The sequence below is a fragment of the Mesoplodon mirus genome (assembly GCF_964341445.2).
Source record: "Mesoplodon mirus genome assembly, chromosome: 19".
Taxonomy (NCBI): domain Eukaryota; kingdom Metazoa; phylum Chordata; class Mammalia; order Artiodactyla; family Ziphiidae; genus Mesoplodon; species Mesoplodon mirus.
In genome coordinates, this window is record NC_138995.1 from 18562716 (window position 1) to 18590651 (window position 27936).

The window sequence follows — 27936 nt, forward strand, 5'->3', positions numbered from 1 at the left end:
TCTAGGTCTGTCCCACAAACCTCAGCTCCCACCCCCTCTGGCTGAACTTCGTGGGGACAGCGGGGCCCACACCCTCTCCTTGGCGATGTGGAGGGTGTGGCGGTGCCTCCGGCGCAGGTGCGGCCCCTCGGTCTGTGTACCTGGCTCACTTGTACTGCGCTGCTCGGTGACTGTGGAGGTCCGGACACCTCTGTGAACCGCTCACCTACTTTCAGGTCCTTGAGTTCACGCAGGGAGTGCTCCCTCTTCAGCCAGAAGGACAAGAAGGTCTCCGCGGCCCCTCCTCAGGTGAGAGGAGCTTCTGGAAGGGGAAGGGGGACGGGAGGTGGCGCTTCAGGCCTCCCCTCATAGGCTACTTATTAATGTTTTATATAAAGAGGTGCTGTGTGAGATTGTTTGAGAAAAGGTTCTGCTGCTTGGATAAAAAGTTTGAAAACACAGCTCTGGGATAAGCAATCCGGGGCAAGCAGTTTGGTCCCATTCTGAACCGACCCTGATGTGGTTCAATGCCTGCAGAGTGGGTATGTCTGACACACCCAAATCTATGGAGAAAATTCGAACTCCTTCAATAAGGAGGAAAAGGATTGAGGCAGCACCTCACAATAATGAAGGAATACAATTTAAATATCCTAGAAATTGTACTCAGATATCATTACCCATTAAACTATTAAAAAAATTTTTAATGCTAAAACCCAGTGCATTTCACGGAAAGGATGCTGGGAAACAGGCACTCTCAAACAACCTTGGAGAAAAGCAGTTTGGCAATATGTATCAGAAGCTTTAAAGTTTACCTCGTAATTCTAGTCTCGAATCCATCCCAGAGAAATAATTCAAACTACTACAATACAAGTGGAAACCAGAAACACATTTTCTGACCCCCTGACAGCTGGGAACTTCAGTCCAGGAGCCAGGACAGCAAGACCATTAAAAGAACCTGCTTCCTCCCAAATATTGGCAAATTAGATGTTTTCACGATTTCTGGGGAGGTCACCAAGCTGGGAGTAGGGAGATTTGGGGGTCCAAGGTGATGGTGACTAGATGGAAAAACAAAAGAGGAGCTGGATGAGACCAGAGCAGTCCACAGGGAGGGAGGAAAATTATTAGGGTCTTCACTAAGGGCTCAGTGGGGGTGGGTGACAAATGTAAGCTTCAGAGACTGGAAAGACAGGGTGAGGATCTTGTGGGAACTGAGGGGGAAGAACAAGCAAGACAAGGGGGATAGTGTGGGGAATTTGTCCTGAAGGCAGCGGGGCCTGGTGCTGGACAGCACTCATTTGCATTATTTTGCAGATCATGTGTATTAAACTTTGGTGAGAAATGCAGAGAGGAAAGGGAAATTGGGGTCTGGTGACCAGGCTACACTTCTCAGGGACTGTCATTTACTTTTCTGAGTCTCAGTTTTCCCATCTGTAAATGGAGCCAACAATATCTGCTTGGGGTGACTGTACGGTGTAGCTGCACCATCAGTGTCAAGAGCACAGTCTATGAGATACGTTCTGTGCAACAACGGCTCAGGTGTCCCAAGAAGTGGATCCGTTAGTTGTGCTTTTCTGAGGCTCATTTCTAGTCTCCCTCATGTCTCTGCCATGGACTGGCTCGTAGTCCCTCCTCACAGGGAGCGTGTGTGGAAGGGAGGGAGGAAATGAGTTTGAGGTCCTGAGCGGGCCACAAGTGGCCCCAGATGAGCTGGATTGCTGAAGCCACCCTGGCTGGACTCCAGGTCTGCAGGGGGCAGGGCTGTCGCTTGTCAATCAGTCATCAGGGGTTCCTATTATCTGCCTACTCTGTGCCCAACACACAGGTGATGGGATAAAATACTGAGTGCCTGCAAGGGGAAAAAAGAACTTGAGTTCCCCAGGACTGGAAGTCAAAGTGGGTGGATGAGCTCCAAAGCTGCTGGTGTCACCATGTGGGCAGGGTCCCTGGTCCTGCAGACACCCTATAGGGCCACACACATAAGGCCCTCCCTCCCTTTGTTTTGAGGTATGGAATTTGCCAACATTGCTCAAGCCTTCTCTCTCTCAGTTCTGTGTCTAGTGTGGTAGATCTGAAAGTATGGGAGGCTGGTTACCTTTCTGGTGTGCAGGCTGCAAACATGCAATAAATGCATGGAAACTACCAATGTCAAGAAACTACCGGCTCAGTTGAGCCGGGCCAAAGGTCTCTAGTTATCCCTGGGGCCACAGAGGAGGGGACTGGCTGGGGTTGGGTGAAGAGACCATCACTGTGACTTCCAAACCCTGAGCGCCTCTGCTGAGGCCTCATCCCTTCACACAGATGATGGCTGCAGGAAACCGCCTCAGCAAAGGCATGGAGGGCTAGAAGGGCTTCGGGGGAAATTGCGCAGGTCAGGGTCCCCGGGACTTCAGAAGTAGGCGGGGACCCAGAGCAATCAGGCTGCTGGGCCTCGCCACCCCCTTTCCTGTCCTTCCCTGCCAGGTGCATCTTCCTGGGGTCAGCAAGGGCTACTGAATTTAGCAGGGGAGCAATGTGGCCCAATGTGTAGTTTAGAAAGATACCACCAGCTGCCATGTGGATCAGAGGAGGGAGGCCAGCTGCAGGGGGACCAGGTGATGGCTGTCACAGCGTCTAGGTGGGAGAGGGTGAGGCCTGAACTGGGCATAGCCGTGGGAATGGATGCAAGGGGTTAGGGAGGCAGAACCGTGGGCTGGTGAGAGGAGCGGGGTATAGAGGAGGTCCAGGGGCCTAGGACCACTCAGGAGACAGAGCTGGTGTTGGGGAAGTAGAGGGAGACAACATGATCAACTTTTAGGGGAAGATAGAGAGCTGTCAATTAAATTCATGGGGTCAGAGGTCAGGAGAGACACCTGGGCTGGCTATCACCTGGGAACAGGTGACCCATGAGAGATCAACCAAGAGAAGAGAGAGGAGGCAGGGGAAGGTCCAGCTCCTAAGGGGTGGGCCAGGGAGGAGGGGACAACAAAGGGCTCAGAGAAAGAGCAGTCCCAAGGGCAGGAAGGGAACAAGAAAGATGGTGGCCCAGGACCAGGGGGAAGAGAGCTGAGGGAGAGATGAGGATCAAGCCGCTTAGGCCTCCTGTTGGACCTGTTTCTTAAAGCAAATCTGGTTGAAACTGCATAGACTGTTTTCGCATTGGTGCTGACCTCTGTTCTGGCAATGTTCTTTCCAAGTCTCTACCAGAGAGCCCGGTGAGATACCCTGTCCACCTTCTGTCTAGCAGTGGGGGTGGTGCAGGTAGTGTCAAGCTGGGTGGCTGCCCAGACCCGCAGCCAGCCAGAGGGTCACAGCCAGGGGGTCACTCAGTCCTTCCAGAGTGCAGCCAGCACACGCCAGGCTCTCACTACTCTGAGGTCTGCGTGGCATGGGAGGGATGCTAACTGGACATTCTAAGCACTTAAGTTAAACAGAACCAACTAGGGGTAAACTGGAAGTGCATGCATTGGAGCCTCTTCTCAAGCCCATTTTCCACAGCTGCTCCTCCCCCGGTGTCTTCTCCCGGCCTGTAATCTGGGATCTGGCGGTCACTGTGGCCATCAAGGGCACAGGCTGGCAGGCAGGACTCCTGAGTGACACTGCCTTCCTCGTGCCTACTCTCAGCTCTCTCTGCCACCCCATCTTACCTCCCTTCCTTGCTCACTGCTTGCTTCACCCACCACCCACCACTTTCCTGTCTCCATACCCTCTAGGAGGACCCCCACACACTCTAATATACACCCCTAGAAAGCAAGGCTCTGCCCCCAGAAATTCTTGGGCCCTTGCTGTGAAACACCCCGAGCAGCATCTGACTCATAGGGAATGGATGCCGAGCTCCCCCAGCCTCCCAGCTTGACAGCTGCTGCCCTGCCCCTGCCTCTGCCTCTGCCCCTCACCAGCCCTGGCAGGCACCAGTCAGCCAGCACGACCTGGCAGCGTCTGATCACGCCTGGCCTCTGGGCTCTGACACCCCAGGCTGTTGGCTTCATCTCGAAGCTCCCTCCTCCCATTCCCTGCAGGCCCTGCTTGGCCCCTGGGACCAACCGCATATACCTGCTGTGAAGTACTCTGGCCCAGCAGTGACACACATCACTTTCACTCACAGCTTGTGGGTCAGAGCTACTCACACGATACCACCCAACTGCAAGGGGACCAGGAGGTACAATCTTGCCTCATGCCTAGAAAGTAGGCCCGCACTGCTCTAGGGGCCAGAGGAAGTGAGGTAAGAGGCCTGTCCTAGGCTTGCAGGCAGATGTGGGCAAAAAGGGAAGAAAAGTCTAACCCGGATCTTCACAAAGGCAAAGCATGCTTATCTTTTTAAGTTAGTCACTCCTGAATGGAGACACGTCACTGTCTACACTAGCATGTCTACACCAGCAATCTGGGGACATGTGGTCTCCATCCAAGAGTTCTTGTCTCCCTTTTCAGAAGTGTAGGATTCAACAGCTAAGAGCAGGTATAGACAGGGCACCACTACCAGAGAGGCAGGGGTGAACTGGAGCCCAGAGCCTCAGAAGACCCTTGGAAGCAGGTCTGGTGACAGCAATTAGAGGGAACTTGGGGGGCTATAGATCCCCATGATGTCTTCCCCACTGGTCTTTGCTATGGACAAATGACTAATTCACATTCTTATGCAAATGTAGCTCTAAGTCCCACTCCCCAGGGTAGCAGACAGCAGCCCCCAATCCCCTCCCAGTTATACCTTCTGGAGCAGGCCCAGGACAGCCCTGCAGTCAGGTCGGAGGCCTCCCCAAGCAAGCAGTCCATGGTTCTGCCTGAGCTGGGCCATCCTCTCTCAGGAGGTCTTCTGGCTGGTTCTCTCAGAGCCAAGGGCTCCTGTGGTACTGTGTGCAGAGGCAGGACCTGAGGATAGCAGTGGCCTGGTGTCCAAGATCTCTGAAAGGGCCCAGGACAAGGACCTCAGCCCTCAGTGGTGAGTGAGATCCAGTCTCGGTTCAGAAATGCAGCCCTGTATGTATGACTGATTCACTTTGTTATAAAGCAGAAACTAAAAAAAAAAAAAAAAAAAGAAATGCAGCCCTTGGGCCCAGCTGCCCAGAGCTACCGGGAAGGTTGGTGAGATGCTGATGCCTCATTTTATTTACTCATTCGCACTGATTTGCTTTTTAATCTTTGCATAAATTCTCCTCTAGGACTCAGTTTGTTAAATGTTCTTTGCATAGAAAACTTCAGGCTGAATGTGAAATGATTCCTTTCAGAAGAATTTTAGCAAGTCTATTCCGTTTTAGGGAGGTTTGTTGTCTTCATCTGTGTTCTCTGGTGCCTTGAAATGCCTACACACTGCTCTGCCAGCCAATCCATTCCAGGAGGAAAGGCTGTACTTGAAACACAGCTGAACACTGAGTCTGCATAAATCCTGCCATTTGTGTGGACTTGTATTTAAAGTTCTACTCCCACAGAAAGTATGTTGTCATTTCTTCTTAAGTGAAGTATGTTCCAAGCCTTGTTCGGCTTAGGGACCATTAACATCAGCTCTCATGTCAGGGAAGCAGGGACTTTGCTGGGACAAAAGCCTCAACAGCGGAGCCTGAGAGAAGCGAGATTCCTCCTAGTGTCCGTCCCTGAGGAAGGACTCTCCTGAGTGGCGCTGGCCAGCAGGGAATTTGTTGGGGGCTGGCACTCAGCTGGTCACACAGCAGACAAAACAGAGCTCACCTGAGGCAGGTGACGTGACCTGCTAGGGAGTTCCAGGATGCCCGGCTTCTCGCCACTTGCAAGGCGAGGCTCAGACACAAACCTCAGCACCTGGGCAGGCTCAGAGCTCTTGAAGTAGGAGGCCCAGGCCCGCCTAGATGCTCAGCTGTTGGCACGTGACTTCTCCAGTAGTCAACAACTGCCTGCTCCAGTCCTGCCCTGGAGCCGCCCTGTCAATGCCAAGTGGAGCAGACCCTGTGAACAGGGCGATCTCAGACCTGATATTCATCATGAAGGAAGCCCTCACCCCCCAGCACCTCCCCACCCTGGGTTCAGCTGCCGTGAGGGCAGGACTGGCAGGCGCCCTATGGGCTTCAGCCCTCAGCAGACTCTAGGCAGACAGATCTGGCTGCAGGCAGGTTCCTGAACCTAATACAAGGGTACATGGGAATGAGAGAAGATGCCGCTCAGGATGGCTCAGGTGTGGATTTAGGTAGCAGCCACCATCCAGCGTTCTCCTTAACAGTCCCCATTTCAGTCACCAACAGATGATTCTGGAATGGCAGACCATAGAGGGTAGGGTGGCCAGATCTTCGAACCCAGCCCCACCCCATTATGGAGCCCATACTCCTAGGCAACTGGCCCACATCCCTGCTACACAAGGTCCTGAACCCAGAGGTCTTGCAACTCTGAACACTAGGTTGGTTGGGGCACCCCAGCACACATAACTTCAACTTGGCTTAAGATTTGCTTTCCGGTCACGCAGGAATTGGCTTTATCTGGGCTTTCTGAGTTCTGACATGGAAATGCCGAAGCTGACTGATTGAAGGAGTGCCACAGAGCTGCTTGCAGCCTGTTCCTATTCCCAGAAATCACATGACACATTAATAGCTCCCATGGAAAATTACGTTTTGAAAATTTTATGGCCCCACTGCCTGCATCTGGCTTCTGCAGAGGCCTGTGACTTGGGCTTGCACAAGCAGCCCACAATAGACAGTCCTGTCTGGAAATGGAGGCCCGGCATCCCCTGCACCATCCTTGCCCCTCATTTGGGATAGCAGGGCACGCTTTTTGTCGAGCCACCAAGCACACGAGGAGGAAACTGCAAAGGCTCCAGCTGTATCTTGAGGGCCTCTGCAACAGAGAAATTAAGAGTAGTAGTGGTGGTAATAAAATAATATTACAGTCGTCCTTCAGGATCCACAGGGGATTGGCTCCAGGACCTCCCACAGATACCAAAACCCAGAGATGCTCAAGTCCTTTAGAGTCAGCCCTCCGCATCTGCGGGATCCGCATCCATGGATACGGCGGAGTGAGGAACCGTGGATTCAGAGGGCTGACTGTATTAGAGGTGTGTCAGGCACCATGCTAAGTGCTGCTCATCCATCATCTCTAACTACCCTGAGATATTGTTACTATGTGTGCTTAACAGATGAGGAAACTATAGCTCAGAGAGGCAGTTAAGCACCTTGTCCAATATCAGAAGCAGGACCTGAACCTGCACTTCTGACACCAGAGTTTGTGCTTATAATGTCTGCACTGCTGTCTCCTAAGGGATGCTCATGGGGCACAAACCACAGGCACCAGGTCTCACCAGGCCTTCGAGGACTCAGGAGGGAGACCCCCTTTGCCCAGTAGGCAAGCCAGGGGGTACCAAAGGACGTCTGCACAGGAAGGGAACTGATAAGAATTAAGTTTTGGAAAAATCAAGTAGCAGGTATATATTAGTCAGGATCCTTTTGGGGGCAAGTGACAGAAACCCAGCTCAAAGTGTCTAGAGCGAAGGAAAAGGTATTTTGCCAACTCGTTAGTTAGAAACTCTGGGGCTTGCGTTGGCCTCAGGCACGGGGAAACTGGAGCTCAAAGATGTCACCAGGACTTGGCCTCTTTCCTTCCAGCCCTAAGGTCTGTTTTCCTCTGAATTGGATTCACTCTCCAGGAAGGCTCCAGAAGCTTTAGGCTCTTAGTAATTCCATCTCAGAGAAAATGCAGCCTCTTTCCTGAGGGGTCCAGGAAGAGCTAGGGTCGTGTGACCATTCAGTGGGGTCAAGAGGCTGCTGGGGTGCCAACTGGCCTGGTGTGGTTCACGGCCCTCCCCTTGCATTGTGTGGGGCAGCAAAGTAGGTCTGCCACATCCATAGCGCTGGAGCAGGCTAGGATTCGGGCCTGTGTTGGTGCTTGAGACTCCACTGGGAGCTCCCAGGCTGGTGGGGGGCCTGATGTGCAAACCGGCAGGTACCCGATTAGAGGGACAGTTGGGGATATGCAAGGGAGGGAGAGATGGGAGGGGTAGGGAGGCTGGGGAGGGCTTCAAGGAAGGGGAGGCAGGTGCTTTGGACATGGAAGGGTGAATAGACATTTACCTGGTACAGCTGTGTTGGTGGGAGTCGTTGCTACAGCACATGTGTTCACACCAGACCCTGGACCCCGGTTCTGCTTCTGGGATGTGGTTTTCAGGGATTAGCCTGGATTTGTCTCACCTGCGTCGCCCGGGAAAGCATCCTCTTCCGATGTTCTTTCTGTCCTCCCAGCTACGAGCTGACTCCAAGTTTCAGCAGCTCAGAGCTCATGTTGCCATGCCAACCCCTCCCCAGCAGGCATCCAGGCAGAAATGGGCCGGCACTGATCTCAGTGCTGCCGGCGATGAGAGCACATTCTGGTCATTGGATTGGAACAATCCTCTCCGCCTTTCCTGCGGAAACCTGGGGCTTGGCCCAGCTCCTGCTAGACATGAGCCTTTGGAAACAAGGACGATGAGAGGAGGTCCCTCTGCTCCAGGACTCCCAGCCCTGTTGCCGGGATGAGAGGGCTCAGCAGGCATGAGGACCAGATGCAAGTGGTGTGAGGGAGGGCCAGGGCCCATCCTAGCCCAACATGGGGCAACACCTGACCCAGATTCCCAGAAGTTCCCAAAGTAAGGCTTAGAGATCCCAAAAGATGGTGTGGGCTTCCTCAGAGGGGACAGGGCTTGCCTTCGCCAGTAGAACTGGTCTGGCTTACTCACTTTCATGCTGCAGGAGAAATTTAAATTCAAAGTCAGCACCCCTAGGACCCTTTGGGCCTCTGTGCAGCTCATCTTGGGAACCAGCACACATGCCAGGTCCACTTCAAAGGAAAGGGAGATGGAAGTGGGATGGCGTCTCAGCGCCAGTGTTATTTGGCATCCAGTAGCAGAGATCCTGTCCATTGCAGCTCGCCCACGAGGGCTGTTGGGGACCCATCTCTCTACCCTGCCATCTTCACTCAAACAGGACCAGGCCTGGCCAGGCCCTGTTCCTGAGGATGCCCTCCCCAGCCCCGGAGCTCTGGGGACAGTGATTTTGATCAGTCCGAGTCCCCACTTATGCTGTGGTGGCCGCAGGTCACAGGTTGGCAAGCAGGGGTCTCCGTGTTGACGGGTCACCACAGGTCATCAGTAACCTGCAGAAGCAACTGCGGTGTGAGCTGCTTGCTCTCAATGGCCCAGGCCTTGCCTGTCTGGGAGTGGCTGGGCCTGTGACCTCCTGGGTGCTGTCCAGGACCTGACCAGCCGCCTCGTCCTCTCCCATCTGCAAACTGTGGAGCTCTCTGCTCCTCCGTCCATCCTGGCTCCACAGGCCGGTCTCCTTGTCGCAATCAGACCCAGTCCAGTCCTCGCTGCAGGGGGAGGAACAAGTTAGTGAAGGCCGGCGGCTCCGACCTAAAGTGTGGCGGCATCTCTGAGGAACTGAGGGCTCTGAAGGTCAGTCCGGGGCCTAGAAATACAGCAGGCAGGCTCGGGCTGCCCCAGAACAGAACACAGAACCAGCTGGTCCTGTCTGCAAACTCCACTGAGTTTACAGGTCGGGGAGAACAAACTGGGCACACAGGGGCCAGCCTCAGGGGAGGGGTGGTCAGGGAGGCCCTGCAAGGAGCGGAGGAGGTAGGGAAGGAAACAGGGCCAGCCACGTTAGCAGCCTGGCCCCCTTTAATCCTCATGATAGTCCTGGGAGGCAGGTATTGTTACTCCCATGATGAGACAGAGGCTCCGTGAGCCTGACTCCAGTGCCAGGATTTCATTCAGGTCAGCCTGACCTTTGAGCCCATGCTGAGCATTGAGCAATGCAGCCGGGGGTGAGGGAGTGAGGCTGTGGTCTCTGCTTCTAGAACAGAGCGTTTGAGTCCTGGGAGCCCTCTCTTGGGCACTGTGTAGACCCCCACTCCTGAGCCCAGGACCTGAAGGTGTCTGGGACTCCAGGCCTCCAGGCCAGTTCTGGAAACGATGGTATTGGGGCAGAGGTCATCCCAAGCAACCCTAGAAGCCACACACCAGGATTCACAATAGGGCTAAGCCTGAGGGTGATGGTCGGCTTTAAAATAGGAACCTGAAAGAGCAATCCTTCCTGCAGGGTTGACTGGCAACAGCTCAGCGCACAGGGCCTTTGAGGGACCTGTCAGCCCCACCAGAAATGCCCATGGTGGACTTTGCTTGGCAAAGGTGCCAAGCCCAGGACACGGAAGCAGAGAACTGCGGCGGGGAGGAGAGGGAGGTGTTCCTCCCTGGGAGACAGAACCCGGGCATGGCCAGGCGAGAGAAAGGGCCGGAACTGGGGGCGCAGGCTGGGCGCCTGTGCACCACATCCTGCCCTGCCAGCCCTCCGAGGACTCTCGGGTTTTCTGAGAAGCTGCCAGCCTCCAGTGTTTAACTTTGCTCTTGTCTTTTGTGGAGAAAGTGTAGATCAGACTAATTAATGTGTTGTTTGTTTACCCTCCTTTCAATTCACTGAGACAAAATAATTAACCACAGAGCTTTAGAAACCAGCTCCATTGGTGGCAATCCCTTCTGTGTCAACTGTGTCAACAGCTTCTGTGCGTGGATGCAGGGACTGCACGCGGCAGCAGGGCAGGTGGGCAGCACCTCAGGCTCCTTACGTCCAGGACACCGTGGAAGGAGAGGCAGGTGGACCTAGGAGAGTCGTGAAGGGCCAGGATGGCAGGCAGGAAGGACCGAGGTGCTCGGATCTACCACATCTTGGAGAGCTGCTGTGGTGGCCACCGCTGCCCATAGGCCCTCTGGGCTGCCAGCCCCCTCAAATCCATCGATGCCTGAGTGGGGACAAAAAACATTCCTATGACCAGACCAGGGGAGGCAGAAAAGTCACACCTACCACTGCAGGCAGGGCTGGGGAGGGAACTTGCTGAAAAGGGTTTCTGGGGCCACAGCAGAAGTGAGGAGGACCCAGGGCAGCTGAAGAGGGACACTCACCACCAACCAATAGCCCTGTCCCAGCAGATCCCAACCCTGATCAGCCAGTGCTGGGGAAGAGCCACACAGAACCGAAGGTTTAAGAATTTATCTCAGGAAGTCTTTTATGAAGCGAGGCTGCATTTACCTCTGACCCATAACGGAGCTATGGTCACCCCACGGAACACAGGCCAGTTCTGCTTGGAGGGCAGCAAGGCGTGAATAGAACAGACCCTCTCCTCTCCTCCCAAATCCTTTCTCCAGAGCTGTCATCACAGCCAGGGCTCGGCCACGCCTGACTCCTACCACAGTGTGACAGTGCTCCTTGTGGGGAAGACAGCCCCACCCGCTCCACCTTCCCAGCCTCTCAGCCTGGACACAGCAGGGCCCATCCCTTCCTCAGGCCCGCCCTGAGCTCAGCCAGGCAGTCCTGATGGAGTTCCGTTTGTGGGATCCAGATGTTAAACCACTCCAGTTCCTGCCAGGATGACAGCACAGCATGGAGAGGGTTTGGGGGTCACAGGGAGCCCTGGGTGGGTCAAAGAAGACCCTTCCTGCCCCCCCATCCCACCCCTCCAGGAGGCGGCATATCAGCTGGGCCCTGAAGAGTTAAGGAGGAGCTGATAGGAGACAAGGAAGGAAAGGAGTCTCAGGCAGAGAGCCCAGCAGGGGCAGGGGCCTGGAGGTCAGACAGCAGTGGGCATCAGAGGTGGCGGAGGAGCCCAGGTGGAGGCTGGGTGGGGAAAGAGGCCAGTGAGGGCAGGAGCACAGAGGACCCTAGACAGAGATTGGGAGACTGGACTTCGTCACCCGAGACAATGAGACCACCAAAGGGAGAAAGAGTCTAATCAGATTGTTTCGGAAGCTCCTCCGGACCGCGGTGCAGACTGTGGGTCTGGGGCCTGTGGCCTGAGACTGAGCACAGGGGAACGGTGCCGGGTGGGGCAGGGGAAGATGGTGTTGGCTGGGCTGGGCTGATGACGACCTCAGACTACAGAGAAGAGGAAAGGGGAGGGAGACGTGGGAGGGGGTCTATTCTGTGACACTGGGGAGACATCCAGGGCTCCCCAGGTGTCTGGCCTGGACCCCAACCCCGAGCACCTTGGTACCAACCGCGGGTGCTCCTGGCAGCTGGGGCAGCTCCAGACACCCCACCCCACAGGGACAGGACCTGCAGGCTCTTCCTGGGGGCCCAGATGGTTCAGGCGGCTGCGTCCTCTCTTGCAGCTCTCGCCGCAGCCAGCCTGAAGCCAGCCGGCTCCTGTAGGTGTACACTCGGTGTGCCGTGGGAGAGGGGAAGGCAAACCCATCAGGCTACGTGGGAGTGCGAGGGGGCTGTCACCCCAACTCCAGGTTAAACTCAAATGAAACTGCTGGGATTTAAAGAAAGAACAAGTGAGTATGTCAGATGGCTGGTGTGGCCTCCTTGGGTAGCCACCAGCCCTTCCAAGCCTGAGCTGCGAGCCCTAAGCCACAGAGGTGACACAGCTCTGCCGTGAGGTTAGAGGAGATCATGGTACAGAGGGTCAGCACACTTGCAGCAAGTCCTCCAATTTCAGCCACTGTCATTATGAAATTGGTCTTGGGGCCCCAGCCCACCAGCCCGGCCTGAGTTCACAGGGCCCTTGAAAGAGCCGATCACAGAACCAAGGCCATCAGGATTAGGACACCCCTGACCCAGGGTCTGGCCCTCAGAGGCCAGGATTTGGGGTGGGTATGGGGGAGGTGATGAAGGCCACTGGCTGAGTCTGAGGCTCCAGGACAGCATGTGGCAGGGAGGATACTGGGGCCGGCTCTCTGGCCTCACCACCAGTGAGCCTCATTGCTCACACCTGAGTTAGGGGCTCCTGGTCAGATGGCTTGGTCTGAGTAGACACACCTGCTTCGAAACGTAAACTTCCAGTGTTTGCTTCAAAGTGATTTCCTCTGAAGAAAGTAAAATCTTTGTGAAACACATTCTCCAGAACCAGACACAGCCACCGGCTTAAGTTCAACTTCCGACATTAAGCTCTGTTCCAGGTTGAGCACCACACCCCGACATCAGATGGTGGCCGCAGGAGTGCGACTGGGTGACTGAAACTCCCCCTCCTTACACCGTGAGGCAGATCGACCAACGTTCACTCACCCATTTCCTGAGATCCCGCTGCTGGTGCAGCCCGGGGAACCCCGGCGCTCTCAGTGCAGCTCCTTCTTCCAGGAAGCCCCCAGTTCTGCAAGGAGGTAGCCTCACCCCATGAGCGTTTATGATCTAGAATTGCAGAGATCAGGCCATGCCCAAGGGGGACGGGAGCCCCCAGAGAAGGTACCTAAGCCACCTGGCAAGGGGGACAAAAGGGCCTGTCTGAGGTGATTTCTAAGCTGAGTCTTAGCAGAAGGGTGAGCTAGACGAGGGGCAGAGAAAATAGCAAGGCGTGGACAGGAAACGACATCCGGAGACTGGGAGGTGAACACAAAGAGGGCTGGGGCTACAGACATGGGTGGGCCTGGCTGGGGAGAGGCAATGCCCAATAAGTGCTGAGCAAGGCCTCAGTGGGGCTGAGGCGTCTGTGATGTGATCAGATTAGACAGAGTCTCTCCAGCCATCGTGTGGAGGATGGCCTGATGGGGAAGAGGCCGGGAAAGTGGGTGACATGTGATGCAGTCCTGAACCAGCACAGGGGCTCCACGGGGGCTTGGGTGGGCAGGAGGGACTGATGGGATGTGGGGACTGAGGGAAGGCAGAGTCCAGATGGCACCCAGGTCCAGGCTGAGGTGACCAGGAAGGCAGGAGGAAGAGAGGGTGTGGGGCCAGGACAGATGGCCCTGTGGACGCAGACCCCCAAGGTGCCATGGCAGAAGCAGGGCTGGGCCCGTGAGACATCAACAGGAAATGAGTCCCCCAGCTGATCTGGTCGTAAAAACTCTGCGTTATGTTTATACCAGCTGCACCACAGAATGATCACCCTTGGTCCCTGGAGGCTGGGTAAATAGTCCAGACCCTTGTCTTTATTGTTTCTACATTCAGTACAATGAATGCACCTGCGGCCTCTCCCGGGTGGGGCCCTGGGCCTGCTCTGAGACCCATGGCAGCTCCTGCATGGGCTGGGGTGGGGACCCGGGGTGGACTCATTCTGGCAGCCGTGAGCCTCAGCTGGGCCCTGGGGCTGTGTGGCGGGGGTGCTTAGGGGAGAAGCTTGGGCCAGACCCTCAAAGCTCCAGGGAGCTTCTTCAAAGGTCACAGGGACCTTCAGGGTCCCCTGTAACTGGGTAACTCTGATCATTCTAGAACTTGGGAAGGCCCACACAGTGCCTGGGTCCTCGTCAGGCGGATATTTCTGCTGGGGTCAGCAGGAGTGGGACGGCAGAGACGGTCTGATGCTGCAGGCTGGGGCACAGTGAGAGCCTGGTTGTGGAGGGACTCTCCCCTCCGGGGCCCCGCCAGCCACACTGCCCTCTGCCCCAGGACCCTCTGGCCCCTTTTCGGCACTCAGTGACAGGCGGCTGTGTCTGCGGCTCCTCTCAGGCTCACCCATCTCCTGTTCTAAACACACCCCTGGCTCCTGACGGGCTTCAGGCTGTCCAGGCCAGTGTCAGGCCCAGGCATCCTCTAGGACCCGCCATGTCCTGCATGCCCACAAACTGTGCTCCTCAAATCCTGGGCCAGTTTCCAAGCAACTAGCTTACAAGGTCAAAGTGGTCAGCTAGGGAATTCTCTAGCGGTCCAGTGGTTAGGACTCTGAGCTTCCAATGCCGGGGGCCCAGGTTCGATCCCTGGTCAGGGAACTAAGATCCCGCAAGCCACACAGCACAGCCCAAAAAAAAAAAGGTCAGCTAGAGGCAGTCAGGTCACCAGGCAGTTTCCTCGAAGAGAGCCAAACACATGGGCAAATGCAGCGTGCCAGGCCCGCTCCTGGTCCCAAACGCCCCATGTGAGCCTGCCAGCTCCGGCCTGGTCCTCAGAACAGTCCTGCTCATGTCAGAGGAGGCAGGAACGGGGTGAACAGGGCAACAGCCCCAACATCTGACCTGCCCCTCTAAAGATGAATAAAAGCCCCCTCACTTTCTGTCTTCCAGGTTCTCCAGCAGGCTTTGGTGGCCCAGCATGGCCCACTGAGGGGAACCATGACTGGCTGGCCGACATGTGCCGCTGACCATCCACAGTCGTGTCTCACCAGCAGGTGACCCTCCTCTGGCTGCCCCCCACTCGCCCGCCCTGCCCAGGAAAGTGCCTGCACTGCCAGGGACATCATGTAGTAGGGCTGGCCACGGCGCCCAGTGAGCTGCAATGGTTTTGTACACGACCCCCTTTCCCAACAGCTGTCTGTCCGCCCTGCACGCCGTGTCCTGGGCCCTTATCTTCCCATGCTACTGGCTGGCGGACCGGCTCCTGGCCTCCTTCATACCCACCACCTACGAGAAGCGCCAGCGGGCGGATGACCCGTGCTACCTCCAGCTGCTCTGCACCGTGCTCTTCACGCCCGTCTACCTGGCCCTCCTCGTCGCTTCACTGCCCTTTGCGCTCCTTGGGTTCCTCCTCTGGTCCACCCTGCAGTCGGCCCGCCGGCCCTACGTCTACTCCCGGCTGGAGGACAAGGGCCCAGCCGGCGGGGCAGCCCTGCTCAGTGAATGGAAGGGTACGGGTCCTGGCAAAAGCTTCTGCTTTGCCACTGCCAACCTCTGCCTCCTCCCGGACTCACTGGCTAGGCTCAACAACGTTTTCAACACCCAAGCCCGGGCCAAAGAAATCGGCCAGAGAATCCGCAACGGGGCCAGTAGGCCCCAGATCAAAATCTACATCGACTCACCCACCAACACCTCCATCAGCGCGGCCAGCTTCAGCAGCCTGGTGTCACCGCAGGGCAGTGATGGCGTGGCCCGGGCCGTCCCTGGGAGCATTAAGAGAACGGCCTCTGTGGAGTACGGTGGGCGTCACCCTAGCGAAGAGGCCGCCAACGGCCTGGCCTCCGGGGACCCAGCCGACGGCGGCAGCCTTGAGGACGCCTGCATCGTGCGCATTGGTGGCGACGAGGGGGGCCGGCCCCCCGAAGCCGTCGACCCCCCCGCTGGTGGCCAGGCCAAGAACGGGGCTGGTGGGGGCCCACGGGGCCAGACACCCAACCAGAGTCATCGGGATGGGGACTCGGGGAGCCTGGGCAGCCCCTCGGCCTCCAGGGAGTCCCTGGTGAAGGCACGGGCCGGGGCTGACGGCGGCGGTGGGGAGCCAGGCACCAATAGCAAGCTCCCGTACAAGGCCTCGGTGGCGAAGAAGGCAGCCGTGCGCAGGAGGCGCCACCCGGACGAGGCCTTTGACCACGAGGTCTCAGCCTTCTTTCCTGCCAACCTGGACTTCCTGTGCCTGCAGGAGGTGTTTGACAAGCGGGCGGCCACCAAGTTGAAAGACCAGCTGCACGGCTACTTCGAGTACATCCTCTATGACGTCGGGGTCTATGGCTGCCACGGCTGCTGCAGCTTCAAGTGTCTCAACAGCGGCCTCTTCTTTGCCAGCCGCTACCCCATCATGGACGTGGCCTATCACTGTTACCCCAACGGGCGGTCCTCCGACAGCCTGGCCTCGAAGGGAGCTCTGTATCTCAAGGTAGGAGGCCTCAGCCAGCAGGGCCCAGAGCCACGGCGGGAGGCAGGCTGCAGCCGGGGTCCTCGCTCTCTTGGAGGGCAGGGGGCAGACAAGGCCTTTCATGGAGCGGAACCGGGGGGCCCCCAGCTCAAGAACAAGGGAAATAAGAATGCAGGGACAGGAGCCAAGGCTCCAGGCTGGGTGATCTCAGGCAAGTTCCTCAGATCTCTGAGCCACCATTTCCCCATCTGTAAAGCCAGGGCAACGTAGAGCCTACTCACAAGGTGGAGAGCGGCACGGGAGCAGCGAGGCCTGGGAGGTTCCCACGGTACTGGTGGTGAAGGTGGTAGGCGGTGGAGGCAGGGAGCCCCTTCTCTGAATCATTGCAGACAAATGGCTGTAGGCTTGCAGGCAGGCCTCTCAGGCCCTGGCCGTTAGCACACCCGCTGCCTCAGGCCACCAGCCTCACTGGCCAGCACGCCCTCTCCCTCCTGGCTGTCACGCCCTCTCCCTCCTGGCTGTCACGCAGCTGCCACACCAGGCCCTCTGCCCGCCAGCCCGAGGCTTCACTTCCACAGTCACTAATTAAAGTGAATCATAATTATTTCTGCTAATTTGGATGCAATTGGGGGAGTTTTTAGACCATGGTAATTTGGTCATTACGCATTTATCTTCTGAGCCTGACACGCTCAGTGTGTTGACTCTCTGCTCCCCATCCAAAAGCTGCTCTTGGTGCTTCCAGAGTTTTCCGAAGCACCGTTTGGCCAGCTGCTACAGAACAGGGCTTTCCGCCCCCAGAGGCAGCAGCTGTTTCGGGTGCAGGTCTTCTCTGTATTCCCCTCAAGACTTCTCAGTTCTCCTAGAAGGGGTTCCGTGAACGGAGGGGGCTGGTGCGGCTACTGTGGAGGGCCAGCGTGGTGAGGCGCTCGTGCCCAGGCCTCAGCTCTGACCGTGCTCGGCCTGTCCAGGGAAGTGCCACCGGTCAGTCAGGCTCCTGCCAGGAGTGAGGGCCTGGCGGATGGTCCACACGGAGCCTGCCGGAGCCAGGGCCACACCCCAACGCCCAGAACTCCCCTCCCATCGCTCAGGCCTCTTGTGTGGCTCAGCCGGTGCAGATCTGTGGTCCCTGGCTCTCCTGAGATGCTGAAATTGAAGGCACTCCTCTTACAGGAGACCAACCTCCCCATTTTGGCATACGGTTTGTCAGTGTTCTGTCGCAGCAGCCAGAGTGACCTTCTGGGGAAGGAGGGGACATGTCAGTTTGTGGGTGGGAGGGAACGCACCCTCTCCCTCCCACCTGCCCTACTACAGACCGCTCAAAGGCCAGGGCCCCTTCAAGCCTTCCCCCAGCCCACACGCCCCCTCCTCCTCTCTTTCCTCAGCCTGGCACCCCAACTATCACGCCCACCAGGGTCACAAGTCTCCTTGGGACAGCCCCTCCGACGCGGGCTTCCCTCCCACCCCCTACCTCTCCGGCCGTTCCTTCCAGGCTCCTTGTCGCCTGCCCATCCTTTAAATGCTGAAGAGCCCTCTACCTCCTGGATCTAAAACTAGTCCTCAGATATGTTTAATTTGGTCCACACCATTAAAAAATTTGTGTTGGCCAACATTTAAAAAACAAGCAATTTCACATGAAACTCAGTTTGCAACTTCTCTCCCCACCTTGGCAGATATGGCAGCACCAGGCCTGATGCATTCTGTCCAGCTCTCAGCCTGAGCTGGGCGTTGGCAGCCCCCAGAGCAGGTGACCCCACTTGGCCAGCCCTCTTCATTTCCAAGCTGTTACCATGGCCAGCTGGCCCCAGGCACCTGCCCGGGGAAGTGGCTCCACAGCCTCCATTTCCGCACTTGCTGAGGGCTCTCTTCCCGAGCCCAGTCAATCCACCCGGGCTCCCACTTTCACTTTCCAGATACCTCTGGGTCCACCCCATATCTCCAGCTGCAAGATCACTGCCCAGGCCACCATTCCTCTGCCTCCACCCGGATGTTCTGGGCTGTCCTCCCCCTTCTAACCCGTCCTCCACATGTCCCAAGTCCGACTCCTTTCACCCTCTCCCTGCTGCCTCAGGGAGAAGTCAGCCTTCCCCTGGGCCCCTCCAACCTCCCTGGGCTCTGCCCCAGCCACACCCTAAGGGGCCTCCCTGTGCCAATCCCCCTTGTCTTGGCTGCCCCACCTCAGTGGAGCTCTCCTCAGCGGCGTCCAGCACAAGCCAGCCTTCCCTCGGGGGTTCCTCAGCCCTGGCCCCAGATGTCTTGCTGCCCGCCTCTCCCGTCAGACAGAACTCGAGAGCAGAGCCATTGTGCCCGGCACAGCAGACCCAGCTCGTCTCTGTTGGTGCGAGTGTGCCTTTCTCTACGTGGAAGAGTGAAATAAGAGAGGTTTCAGGAGCCAGGCCAGCCCCAGAAGGGCCCAGGGGCTGGAAATGTGCTAGCCTGGCTGCTGCCTTCACCCGGGGCTCCCCGTCCAGCCCTGCCTACCCATTTACTCTGCAGAGCTTCTCATCCTCTAGGAAAGTGTGCTTTCCTGCTACTGAGACGCCCGGAGAAAGGAGGGAGGGAATGGACTGGCTTCTGCCTCAGGGGTGAGAGAGCCTGATTCTGGGCCCTGCTCTATTGACAGTCTTTGTCCACCAGGACTAAAGGCACAACCTCTCAGAGTGATTGTTTTTTGCAAGAGAAACACAAGCCTCTGAGGCTCCCGAGGACTCAAGCCGGGAATCAGTTAAGTCCCAGCACATAATAAAGTGGATCTTGGTGAGCTCACAGGACTGATGGAAGGAAGAGGGCGGGGGGCTGACATACCTCATTCTGCGTGTCTTCCCTCCGGGCGGGTCCTCCTCAGCAGCAGGGCCGAGTGGTGCATCCCTGCACTTGTCTCCGTCCCCACCCAGGATTCAGCACAGGCAGGTGACATGAAGTGCTGAGCGAGTGAGGGGCTTATACACTAAAAGCCTCAAATGGGCAGCTGCTGAAAAGCGTGGCTCAGTCACCAGGAGCTCGGAAAGCAGTGCAGAGCAGGGGGAGGAACTGGGCATGGGGCAAGAACATCAGATTTGAGCATCAGATTTGAACCGGCCTCAGCCACCGGAGCCTCATGACCCCGGCCACTGATGGTGTAATTTTAGTATAATCCTCATAGTTGTTGTAAGGCTCTAGTAAAGCAGCATCCATGAAGCGCTAGGCATGGTGCTCACAGCGTGAATATTATTATAGAGGAGGGAACAGACTCCTGGCCTGAGGATGCAGACAGCACCATCGTGTGGCCTCTGGGGGCACTGTGGTTTTAAAGCTGTGTTGTGTTTTTGCAACAGGGGGAACCAATGGTATGTAATTTCCAAGGGATTCCAGGGGTGGGCCAAGGTCTGGGCCTGGAATATGGGCAAGAAGTGAATGGTGAACATATCAGCTTATAAACAGCCCCAAATCCAGGCCCATTATCAAGTAACCAGACATTCATCTGCCTGGGCAGTGGAAAAGGAAAGATGTGCATCTATCCAGGCTGGGAAAGGGGATGAAGAGCTGTAGAAAGTTAAGGGTGTTTGATGACAAGAAAGACCTCATGGAGAATAATACCAACCTGACTTCAGCAGCAGAAAGAAGGATGGAAGCCTCCCAAGGCTCTCAGAGCAGAGGGCCTGTGATGAGTCCAGGGCACTGTTAGCTGGAGGACGGGCAGAGCGCGGGGCACCCGCGCTACTGCTGCATGCACCTCAGCCAAGAACTGGCCTCCACAGTCACCCTCCCTGGAGACTTCCCGAGGTCCAGGGTCTCATCATCATACGAAACCCAGTCTGGAACAGATTAGTGAAATATGGGGAAGACAGCTGAGGCTCAGGTGGGAGGAAAGCCCAGAGAGGAAGAGGATGTGGATTCAACCAGAGGCCTCTGGGAAGGGCACCCAAGAATAGTCTGGGGAGAACGCCAGGAGGGACTCTCCTGTCATAGCCTCCAGCAGAGGGCCTGAGAACCCGCAGGCTGGGTGGCCAACCCTCCCCTCCCCGGCCACAGCCCAACAAGGGCTCAGGCTTGAACCAGGCTCATCACTGGGGGCTGAGTTGTCTGTGCTGTACAGCTGAGATGCTCGTTTTCATTACGCCAACCCGTGGAAACAGTCTGCCAGGGTGACCTGCAATTGGGCAGGGAGTCAGGGAGGAGCCCTCGGCCCCACTCCACCTGCCAGGGACGCTGTCTCCAGTGAAGGAGGTGAGCAAGAGGCGAAGACCGAGGTTGGGGAGAGTAGAGCGTGAAGAAGCCCCTGTGGAGGAAGGAGGACTGGGCTCAGGATGGAGGCCATGGGGTGCCGGGGGCCAGCCATGACATAGGTGCCATGGAGACACTGGCCACAGCTGTCATCCCGGATCTGGGGACTAACAGGGGACCACAATCAAAAAGCAGTTAAAATGACTGCTCATGAAGCCAGAGAGGCAAAGACTGGGAAGACAGAGCCGAAGGCAAGGTCCAAGGCCTCTCACAGTGGAGGAGGGTGGTGGGCTCTGTGGCTGCACCACGTCCCAGAGGGGAGCCTGATTCAGACTTCACAGGAATGGGCTCCAAGCCATGATCAGGTCCAGGGTGTGACCAAGGGGAGGAGGAAAGAGCCACCAGGCAGGAGTCGACAAAGAACCAAGGGGCTGGCACTTGAGGGTCATCCATGTGGACCTTCTGGTCACCAGGAGACAGCAGGGGTGTAGGGAGCAATTTCTGCATCTCTCTCCTGTGAAACTGTACCTGAATTGTCAGTGGCACTCACCATGCCACAGGCTGGTACTTCTCCATGCATCTGCCTCCCACACTGGAGCAGAAGCTCCTAGAAGCAGGACATGTGCTGTTCTTCCTGGGGCCGCAGTCTAGCCAGGAGTCGACAGAGCTGGGCTTCTGAGTTTGACCTGGCTGGGGGCAGGAGTCGCCAGTGTCCCCTTGTGCTCAGAGCAGTGATAACTCCTAGGCCTCCTCACCAACACCTCGCTTCCTCCCCTACAGGTGCAGGTAGGAAATACACCTCACGACCAAAGAATTGTCGGGTACATCTCCTGCACACACCTGCACGCCCTGCCAGGTAGGGTCCAGGGCCCCGAGCTTCAGCGGGTGGGGAATGTCCCCTCAGAGGGTTGGGATTGGCCCGGCTGGGGCCTGGCAGCAGCTTCATCATCTCTCTGTGGTTCTGCCGCACAGAGGACAGTGACATCAGGTGTGAGCAGCTGAACATGCTTCAGGACTGGCTGGCTGATTTCCGAAAATCTACCTCCTCGTCCAGCGCAGCCAACCCCGAGGAGCTGGTGGCGTTTGACGTCATCTGCGGAGATTTTAACTTCGACAACTGCTCCTCTGGTGAGGCGTGCTCACCATCAGGGTCGGCCACTCAGGGAGGCGTGGGTTCCAGTCACAGCTGGAAAGACTGGGGTTAGGCAGCTCAAGTAACTTCCTGCTCCTCCAGAGCATGGGGGTGGGACATTTAGCAAGACTATGATTTCTCTGCCCCCGAGAAATCCTAGAATAAGAAGCCTTGCTCTCCCTAAATAGCTCAGAGGCCACCTTGCTGGAGACAAAGAGATGCCCCACAGATGAACCTCTGGCAGGGAAGGCTGGGAGCCTCTGCAACCCAGACTAATGGGGTTAGCTAATGATACTCACCAAGTCTGTATTCAGCTCTTACTTTGCACCAGGCACAATTCTTTTTTTTTTTTTTTTTTTCGGTATGCGGGCCTCTCACTGTTGTAGCCTCTCCCATTGCGGAGCGCAGGCTCCGGACGCGCAGGCTCAGCGGCCATGGCTCACGGGCCCAGCCGCTCCGCGGCATGTGGGATCTTCCCGGACTGGGGCACGAACCCGTGTCCCCTGCATCGGCAGGCGGACTCTCAACCACTGCGCCACCACGGAAGCCCTCTTTTTTTTTTTTTTAAACATTTATTTATTTAGCTGTGCCGGGTCTTAGTTGCGGCACGTGGGATCTTCGTTGCCGCATGCAGCATCTTTTTTTTAGCTGTGGCATGTGGGCGCTTTTAGTTGTGGCATGCAGGATCTAGTTCCCTGATCCGGGATTGAACCTGGGCCCCCTGCATTGGGAGCGTGGAGTCTTAACCACTGGACCACCAGGAAAGTCCCACCAGGCACAATTCTGACGGCTGTTAGAGGGGGCATTCTCAAGGACGCAGAAACCCAGTGACAGATGAACCACAGATCCATCTGTCTGGGGACACAGACCCCACCCAGAGGCAGTTACCTGAGGGACAGGGACCTGGTGACTCTGGTCAGACCGGAACCAGGGGCAGGTGGCCCTCCAGGACAGGCCAGACATCCGGAGCTCCTCAGCACTCCCTCCCTCCCTGCACAGATGACAAGCTGGAGCAGCAGCACTCCCTGTTTACACGTTACAAGGACCCCTGCCGCCTGGGGCCTGGGGAGGAGAAGCCGTGGGCAATCGGTGAGCTGGGGCTGGGCACGGGCTCTGGGGTGGGAGGGGAGGGGGACTGGGGCAGGGGAGGGGCACTGCCGAGCCCTGATACCCCATGGGCTTCCCGGAGAGACCTGCCCCCAAGACCCCACTGCTGGGGGGAGGGGGGGCACTCAGCTGCCCAGCCCACAGAAGCCCTGGCCTACCCTTCCTGCCCCAGGGAGGCAGCCCTCCTTGAGGCTGGCTGGGCCCTGCCTGCAGTGACCCCTCTCACCTCCTTGTCCCCAGGTACCCTATTGGACAAGGACGGTCTCTACGACGAGGAAGTGTGCACCCCTGACAATCTGCAAAAGTAAGCACCCAGCACCCATGCTGCCGCGGTCAGGCAGGGTAGGCAGATCCAAGCAGCTCTCAGGTCTGGGATGAGCACCAACCCAGAAACAGGTGTGGAGAGATGGGCTCTGTGGGCAGACAAGAGCGCACAGCCCCACGGGACGACGCCTGTGAGAGCCTCAGGGATGCAAGCTGGGGGTGGGCGGAGGCTGTGTTGGACCTCACGCTCCAGGGGTATCCTTACCAAGAAGAAGCCTCCGAGTAGGCCTGGGGCCTCGAGGTGGTGTTTCCTACACCAGCACCCAGAGTCTGGGTCCACTCTACCAGAGCTTGGCCTGCCCTGAGCCCCAGCCTGCCTTGGGCACAGGAAAAAGGACCAGAATCTCCCAGGGCGAGGCCAAGCGCTGCAGAGACCCCTGCCGAGGAGCCTTGGGGATGGCATCTGCTGCAGGAGCCCGGCAGCTGGTAGCCACCCATTAGGCAAATAAAAACACGAACAGAGATAAGACAAGGCAGTCCTTTTCAAAGTAGAGACAGTTCCATCCCAGCCAAACTGCATTCTTGAACCCGAGACTTCCAAAAAGGACACAGTTGAGAGGCCAGCAGCAGAGCCAATTTATAATTCACAGCCTGAGACTGCACAGAGCCACGGCAATGGCTCCTTGCAGCTAATTTGAGCCAATTAATTATAGACTAAATTTGAAACATCATCCTATGCCGAGAAAATTATCTTTTTATGAGATGATGATTTAAAAATGACTATCAGTAACTCTTAGATCATTGATGCTGGAATTAATTATCAAAGGCAAAGGACAGTAATGGATTACATTTCTGAGATATAACGATGTTCTGCATGTCATTAGTGTTATTTATCTCAAGGCTGATAAAGACCCTGCAGAAATCCATGTTTGCTGGCTGTGCCTGTCCAGGTGCCCTGTCCATTTGTCCAGGCGTTAGCCGGGCAGGCAGGCCTGTGTAGTGTCTCTCAGTGGCTGCACCTCTCACTCCCAACATTGGCCTGCATCTGCCCTCTGAGATGGGGTGTTCCTTGAAGGCTCCTTCCCACTGATTTTCAGGCTCTGGAGGAAACCTGGCAGGAAGCAGATGGCAGTCAAGGAGTCAGAAGACCCGGACTCAGGGCGTAACATTCCACCTGAGCACCCTGCCCTCCCTGTAGATCCTTGACCAACACATACGCATCCCTATCAGTTTCCTTCCACTGAGAAATGGGGCGACAGCCGCATCCTACCTTGTTCCTTTCTTGACACACCTGGTCCCCAAAGTGTTCTGGGGCCACAGTCATCATTCTTGTGTTAGAGGGGACAGTGGAGGCTCAGAGGTTTGACGGCACAGTCACTCAGGGACAGACCAACACAGCAGTCCAGTCCTGGGATGGGGTCTGGTTGCCTCCTGGCTGCCCTGGCCCCCTGCTGACCTGAAACAAGAGTCATGGGAGGCCTGGGGACTTCCAGAAGAGGAGGGTCCCCGAGGCTCACTGCAAAGATCAAGTTCCCCAAAACAGGACACTCTTAGCTCAAGGCAGAAACCATCCTGGAGAGGGGCTGGGCAGTTCTGTCCCCAACTTGGTCACAGGCTCTGGGTGGTGCCAACGTTCTAGTTCAGAAAGGGAAAGCGAGTGCTGCCAGCCCACGGTGGACACGGGACACTCCCAGGCAGATTCTGGAGTGGCCCAGGTCGGTCAGGAACTCAGGGTCGGGCGCGGTCTCTGTCCATCCCAGTCCCTTTTGGGGGCTCCCAGGGAAGACAGAGCTTAAATGCAGGGGTTTGGTCTGACTTGCGGGCAGAACGTGGCTCCACACTCAGGACCTGGACCGCAGCGGGGGCGGGGCTCACCTTGCCTTCCTGTGCCTTCTGTGTGAGCAGGGTCCTGGAGAGCGAGGAAGGTCGTCGCGAGTACCTCGCCTTCCCCACCAGCAAGAGCCCCGGGGGAGGCCAGAAGGGACGCAAAGAGCTGCTGAAGGGCAACGGCAGGCGCATTGACTACATGCTGCACGGGGAGGAGGGGCTGTGCCCAGACTGGAAGGCCGTGAGTCTGGGCTGGGCTGGGCTGGGCAGGGCAGGGCAGGGCAGCCAGGCCGTGTCTGTAGATAGGGGACCCTAGCCCTGCACCCCTTGGCAGCACTGAGCTCTCCTCTGGAAATGGGACATGCCCATCCAGGAGGCCTTTGGGGCCCACGGATCCCCCCACCCCTCTGCCTTCAGGAAGGTCTGGGCCAGGCCTCTCCTTTACAAGATGTCCTTTGGGTTTAACTGGGATGTTTCTCCTCCCCCCGCCCAGGAGGTAGAAGAATTCAGTTTCATCACCCAGCTGTCGGGCCTGACAGACCATCTTCCGGTGGCCATGCGACTGATGGTGTCTGCGGGGGAGGAGGAGGCATAAATGGGCCAAGTCATCACGAGCAGCAGGGCCTCCGCCAGCCCTCTGAGCCGCAGTCCCTCCCTGGCCATGTCCCCTCCAGCGAGCACCACCCGTGCTGGGGGAGGAGGGCAGGGGCCTGGGAGAGCTGCAGCCAGTCCTGGGTGAGCTGGAACCAGCGCTGCCCAGCACCTCTGGGCACTCGCCATGGACAGGAGTCAGGCCGGCCTTGGAGTCCTGGCTGCCCAACCAGTGCCATTCTTTCAAATCGTTATTTTCTACAAATCTACAGCACAACCTAGTTTGTAACCCGTGGGTTAGTATGAGAACCGGGTTTCTGTACTCTTTGTATCTCTTCTCAAGCTTCGTCCAGGGTTCATTATTTTTGTCTGCTGCCATGTTGTCTCGCATGCCTACACCCTCGCATGCACGCTGCCTGCATGCCACGTGCCACGCTGTAGCCACAGACCCCTCACTCGGGCCTCACCCAAGGCCAAACTCCAAACACAATCAGAACCAGCCAAAGAAGCATTCCTGGACACACGGCCGCCGGCTCGCCACCTCCAGCCTGGACAGCTCATGAGCAGGGACCGTGAGGGCTGTGTCCAGTTACCAGCGAGCCCGGGCTCTTCCCCAGGGTCTTGCATTCAAGGGCGATTACATTTTAAAAAGAAAATGAAAAAAGTTAAGAACAAAACCAACCCTTCACTTTAAAGGGTCTGCAAGCCACGAGGGAGAACGCTGCTCTTCCTGAGACAGGCACAGCAGAGCCTGGAGCCTCCCTTGGAGACTCCATTCTGGGCAATGGAGCCATAGACAGGAATCCAAGGAAAGAGCATCACTTTTTTACAGGAAAAAGGGCAACTCACGGCATATGGGGGGAGGGGGACTTCTGGTTTTGAAAATGGTAGATTTGTAGCTTCTCTTCTGTCAAAACCAACACATCCTCTTTCTGCCTGATCCTGTCTCCCCTCCAGACACCCTTCTGGTTTGGGACCAATCTTTTCCTGGGGACTGTCCCCACCATCCACGTGCTGGCTGAGCTCAGGAACCGTCCACCTGCCTCTGGGTGGGGCTGCGGCTCTGTCCTCCCAGGCCAATACTCAACAGCGACCCGATCCGGGGGCCCTGGACAAAGGGGCTGGAAGCCAAGGCACAGAGCAGCCTGTCCCCTCACCAGCGTGCAGGCTGGGGGTGGCAAGGCCAATGGCCACTGCTCGCCCCAGGCAGGGAGTGGTACTGGCTGGCATCCACTCTACCACCATGTGACCAGGGCCAGCCCCGGGCACATGCACACAGCATGGCAGAGCCTGCAGGTGAAGCCCACAGCTCCTCATCCCACGGCAGCACTGCCTCTGCCCACCTGCCTTTTTAAACTCACCTGGGGACGCCCCCGAGTCACGCTGGGAGGGTTTTGTCTGCTTCCAGGTGCAAGGCCCCTTCGACTCTGGGAGCTGTTACTGACATCTCCCAATGGTCTCCCCTCCTCACAGCGCCCCAACCAATGTGCCCGCCTGACTTGAGGCCAGTTCTGCCCAACAAGGCTGGGGACACACCAGGACCATGCTGCCAGGAGCCTCCTGGTGCCAATAAGCTGACGCTGTGCCTTGTCACCCACTGAGCTGCAAGAGGGACCCAGAGGGGGCCAAGGCCAGAGGCGCTGGAGTCAGACACTCCTGAGAGCCACACTCACAGTGGCACTGGTTGGTCTGAATGCCCCTGGCTGGGGCAGCAGCTGAGCTGAGGGTCTCACTGCTTGGAGCACTTCCCTGGCCAGGCCCCCAGTCCCACCCCCCAAGTCAAGCCAGGAGGGGCTGCTCACCGTCTAGGGTGTAGTCCTCCTTGGGCTCTCTGCTGTACCCCTCCTCCAAGGCTGTGGCTCTCGGGGCCCTGGCTAGGCTTCACTGGGTCAGAGGTCTCCAATCCCAGGAGCAGTCAGGAATCTGCTCACAGGTGGAGCTCAATGGGGCAGATGTGATGCCTAGATGTCTGGGCCTGAGCCGAGGCCCCTAGGCTGCAGGTCATGTTTGCCCAGGACAGCAGCGGAAGCAGGGCCAGCGCTCCTGAAGCAGAGCGACTCCAGCACAGCTTTCATCCTTCAGAGGGGCCGCCTGCCTCCCAGGGCAGCTGCGGGGGGAGCCAAGGCACAGGGGGCCATGCTTCTCTCCCTACTCACAGGCCGGCCTTAGGCAAGTCATACCTCCCTGTGCCTCAGTCATTTCCTGTCCTAACAAGGTCGCCTCTGCCCAGCCTGCCTAGTGTCCAGAGCAGAGCTGGCCTGGCTCCCCCCTCCCCTTGCACCGCCCTCTGGCAGGGCCTCAGCACTGAGGCCGCCATCGCCCAGCCACGAGTTTCATCAAGCCTGTGCACCCCCGGGGCTATGTACAAGCCAGACTTTTCCATTTCGATTTTTAAAAAAGAAAGAAAAGAAATATCTCAGATGTTTCTGTGGCATCTAGGCCTGGGAA

The 27936-nt window shown here is 57.2% G+C and overlaps 1 protein-coding gene and 1 long non-coding RNA gene across 3 annotated transcripts in view; one reads left to right on the forward strand and one right to left on the reverse strand.

The window, feature by feature from the left end:
- LOC309795395 overlaps window positions 1-230 on the reverse strand; it is a 28490-nt gene extending 28260 nt beyond the window's left edge. For both annotated transcript variants that reach the window (XR_014292250.1, XR_014292251.1), the window contains exon 1: window positions 141-230. This is a non-coding gene — a long non-coding RNA (uncharacterized lncRNA). The remainder of the gene's footprint in view (window positions 1-140) is intronic.
- On the forward strand, window positions 1-27737 carry SMPD3 (sphingomyelin phosphodiesterase 3). Its single transcript, XM_082607689.1, has 8 exons — window positions 1-288; window positions 14867-16388; window positions 21348-21423; window positions 21540-21695; window positions 22699-22788; window positions 23047-23110; window positions 24976-25138; window positions 25391-27737. Exons 2-8 carry the CDS (start codon window positions 15078-15080, stop codon window positions 25490-25492), a joined length of 1962 nt encoding a protein of 653 aa, XP_082463815.1. The 5' UTR covers window positions 1-288; window positions 14867-15077; the 3' UTR covers window positions 25493-27737.
- Window positions 27738-27936: the final 199 nt, after the last annotated feature.